This window comes from Ipomoea nil, unplaced genomic scaffold, assembly GCF_001879475.1.
Source record: "Ipomoea nil cultivar Tokyo-kokei standard unplaced genomic scaffold, Asagao_1.1 scaffold1101, whole genome shotgun sequence".
Taxonomy (NCBI): Eukaryota; Viridiplantae; Streptophyta; class Magnoliopsida; order Solanales; family Convolvulaceae; genus Ipomoea; species Ipomoea nil.
The window spans coordinates 687,781-690,775 of NW_017617529.1; the positions used below are offsets into that span (position 1 = coordinate 687,781).

Sequence of the window (2,995 nt, forward strand, 5' to 3'; positions counted from 1 at the left end):
AGAGACATGAATCTTTGTCAAAATGTCAAGTGAGGCAAACAAGTGCTGCTTTTTTATGGTCCGATCCGATCCTAGGGATTTGTAATGTGGGATACAAACACCAACTTGAAGCAACGTTCCAAAATTCCAATTCCACATACAAAGGAAACATTAAAAAATAATAATAATAATAAAAATAATAATAAAGCATAAAACTAAAGCTCTCTCTATCTCCACAACTTCTCACTTTCCCCTATTCCCATGGGGGAAGATCTGCCTTTCTCTTTGCCATCACAACTTCCATTTTGCTTCTCATTTCAATATCGAATCTTCATTTCTTTCTCTTCTTTTTTCTTTCTCTTTTTCCTCTCTTCTGTCAAATGCCTGTCCCTCTCTATCCCTCTTGGGGATCAACCCCATCTCTCATCTTGCCCCACCATCTTCCCTTAACTTTTTTCTTTTCTTTGATCCAGCTCGCAACACCAACAACATCTACTTCACCTTCACCCAGTATTTCTACACGTACTTTCATTTTATATCACTCTTCTTGACGGGATGATCAAAGAAACAATTACCAGTCAAACCAATTTTTTCTTTTTAATTTTCTTTTTTTTGTCTTTACATTTCATCAAGGACACGTACGTGACAGAAATATATACTCCTTGAGTATCACAATTTGCATATAAGTTCTATTTAGTACACCGCGCGCCTAACTGAAAAGTTAAAAGCTGAAAAACTAGTAGCTAATAAGTTAACTAATTGAAATTAAAGTGTTTGATAAAATTAATTGTATAATTAATTGATAAGTGTAAAAAGACATAAAAAGGATAAACTAAGATATTAGAATTTTGATTAATGAATGGTAGATGCTATATTTTTGTAAATTAATAAAAATTAAAAAAAAAAAGTTGAAAAATCAAGAACTTATTTTGAAACATTATTTGGAGTAGTGTTTCAAAATAAGCTACTCATTATTTTAACATCCTATTTTACCAAACAAGCTATAAGTTCTACCAAACAGATCTATCATATCCCCGAGATGGAATACTTATATGAAAAATATAAGTACAATCAGTCTTCTTAATGAAAGATTTTTTAATTTTAGATGTTTCATTTACAAGACTCGAAATAGTAAATTAAAAATAAACATTCTTATGAAGGGCTCCTTTGTATTAGCCTTGTGTTACTTTTTTGGACCTAAAAATACTATAGGTGGCATTTTTGAACAATCGGAAGCCGATAAAGAGATCAAAATTCCAAAGCACATTTAATCAAAAGCATATACAACTGTTAGAAGGGTGGAATAAAAAAATCATCAAAAAGACTATATATAGAAAAGACGAAAATAAAATAAAATAAAAATAGAAATGGATTTTGGTAATTGTTGATTAGGAGTTAAGGATGGGATTAACGAATGAAGGCGGTGGCCGGAAGTTGAGTAGTCTCGTACACCGGAAGTTCTTCCCGGAATCTTCTGTTCCCGGCGAACGATGCGAGATGATCGATTTCGAATAAATCCGAGCTGCAATCGCTCAATTTATCATCCTCCTCCTCTTCTTCCTTGGCGTAAAAATCCTTCTTCCATTGATGGTAGCCGCCTCTGAGAGCAATGCCCCTGGGAAAGCCCTGGGTTTTCTTGATTTCTTGAAATTCCGGCTTGCCGGCGGCGTAATCTCGGTCGTATATGCGCTTGTGGCCGCAGGGTCGGCAGTCTTCGTCGACGATGACGCCGACGGGGTCGAATCGGACAGTCCTCTTCACCCCATTGTTCATCCTCGGAGTTTTGTTGAGACACGACCGCGACGCCGCCGACGACGAGGTGGACGGCTGCGGCGGCGGCGGCTTGGGGTCTTCCGGCGAGGGTTTAACGGCGGGTTTGGGCTTCCCGTTGGCGAACAGAGAGTTGAGGAAGTTGGTGAGGCGAGCCCCCGGCGAGATGGGCTGTTTCATCTTCTTCAGATTCGCGTACATCTTCACGGCGGCGGATTTGGACTTCACCAAATTCTCGGATTTCTCGACGGTGGTTCTGACCGGTTTGGGCCGGGAGGAACTGAAACAAGAGGTTCTCATCGACGCCGACGACTTCCGGGTGGACTCCAAGAACTCCGTGTCCGACAAGGAAGACGATGAGGAGAGAACACCGGAGCTGGAATCCGAGGAACTCGAGCTAAAGAACAAAGGATCACTGTCGAAATCCGACATTAACGGCGGCAGCGGAGGTTTGGTCCCCTTTGCTTTCTCACTAACTTTCTGTTCCATCCACTTCTCTATCAAACAAGCCCTCCTAAAACTCACGACATCCTCGTCCTCGTCGACATTGTGGTCGCCTATTCTAACGTTCTTGATCGTCACTTTCGGGCAACCATGTCGGCCGCCGCCGCCGCCGCTACTCCGGTTGTTGGTGGCGCAGTTTCTTTGTCTTCTTCTGTGCACCTCAAAATCCTCCTCCTCCGCCTGTTTCTCCTCGAATCCATCAATGGAACGATAGATTTCGTCAAGGAGGGTTGTGGAAAACGAAGGGGTTCTCTGCTTTTTCTGCAACTTTTCTCTCTCCCAGCTATACATTATTTCTCTCTCAAGTCTCAAATGCTAAGAGAAGAAGAAGAAGAAATGAAAGGAGTGTGAATGAGAAAGAAGAGGAGAGAGAGATGGGGGCTATATAAAGGAGGGAGATGCGCGTGCATGCTAACTCCCTCAATTTTATCCCAATTAATTTGCCAGTTTGGCACCTGATTATTTGGCTCCCATTTTTGCCCCTCGTTCTACGCCATATTTTCATTCACTTCACTTGTTTTATTCCACCTTTAAATTTTGAATTTCAAACACTACCATTTTGTCACAGCTATAGAGTCCGGCGCAACACATAACAACTGTGCAGCATCCCGGGACCCTTCATATCCCGCAAATCAGTCTTATTCTCATACGTGTCAAACTAGTTTCGCCCTACCATAGACTCATCAGGGAAACGATAATAGCTCCCGACCAGTTGTGCCCTTTGAATCGCGTCGATCCCCTT

General features: G+C 41.6%; 1 protein-coding gene across 1 annotated transcript; it reads right to left on the minus strand.

The window, feature by feature from the left end:
- Positions 1-1,386: 1,386 nt before the first annotated feature.
- Positions 1,387-2,587, minus strand: LOC109183152 (protein BIG GRAIN 1-like A). The gene is made up of 2 exons (XM_019333336.1): positions 2,389-2,587; positions 1,387-2,358 (listed from the first exon to the last, which is right to left on the minus strand). Exons 1-2 carry the CDS (start codon positions 2,542-2,544, stop codon positions 1,387-1,389), a joined length of 1,128 nt encoding a protein of 375 aa, XP_019188881.1. The 5' UTR covers positions 2,545-2,587.
- Between the last annotated feature and the right edge of the window lie 408 nt (positions 2,588-2,995).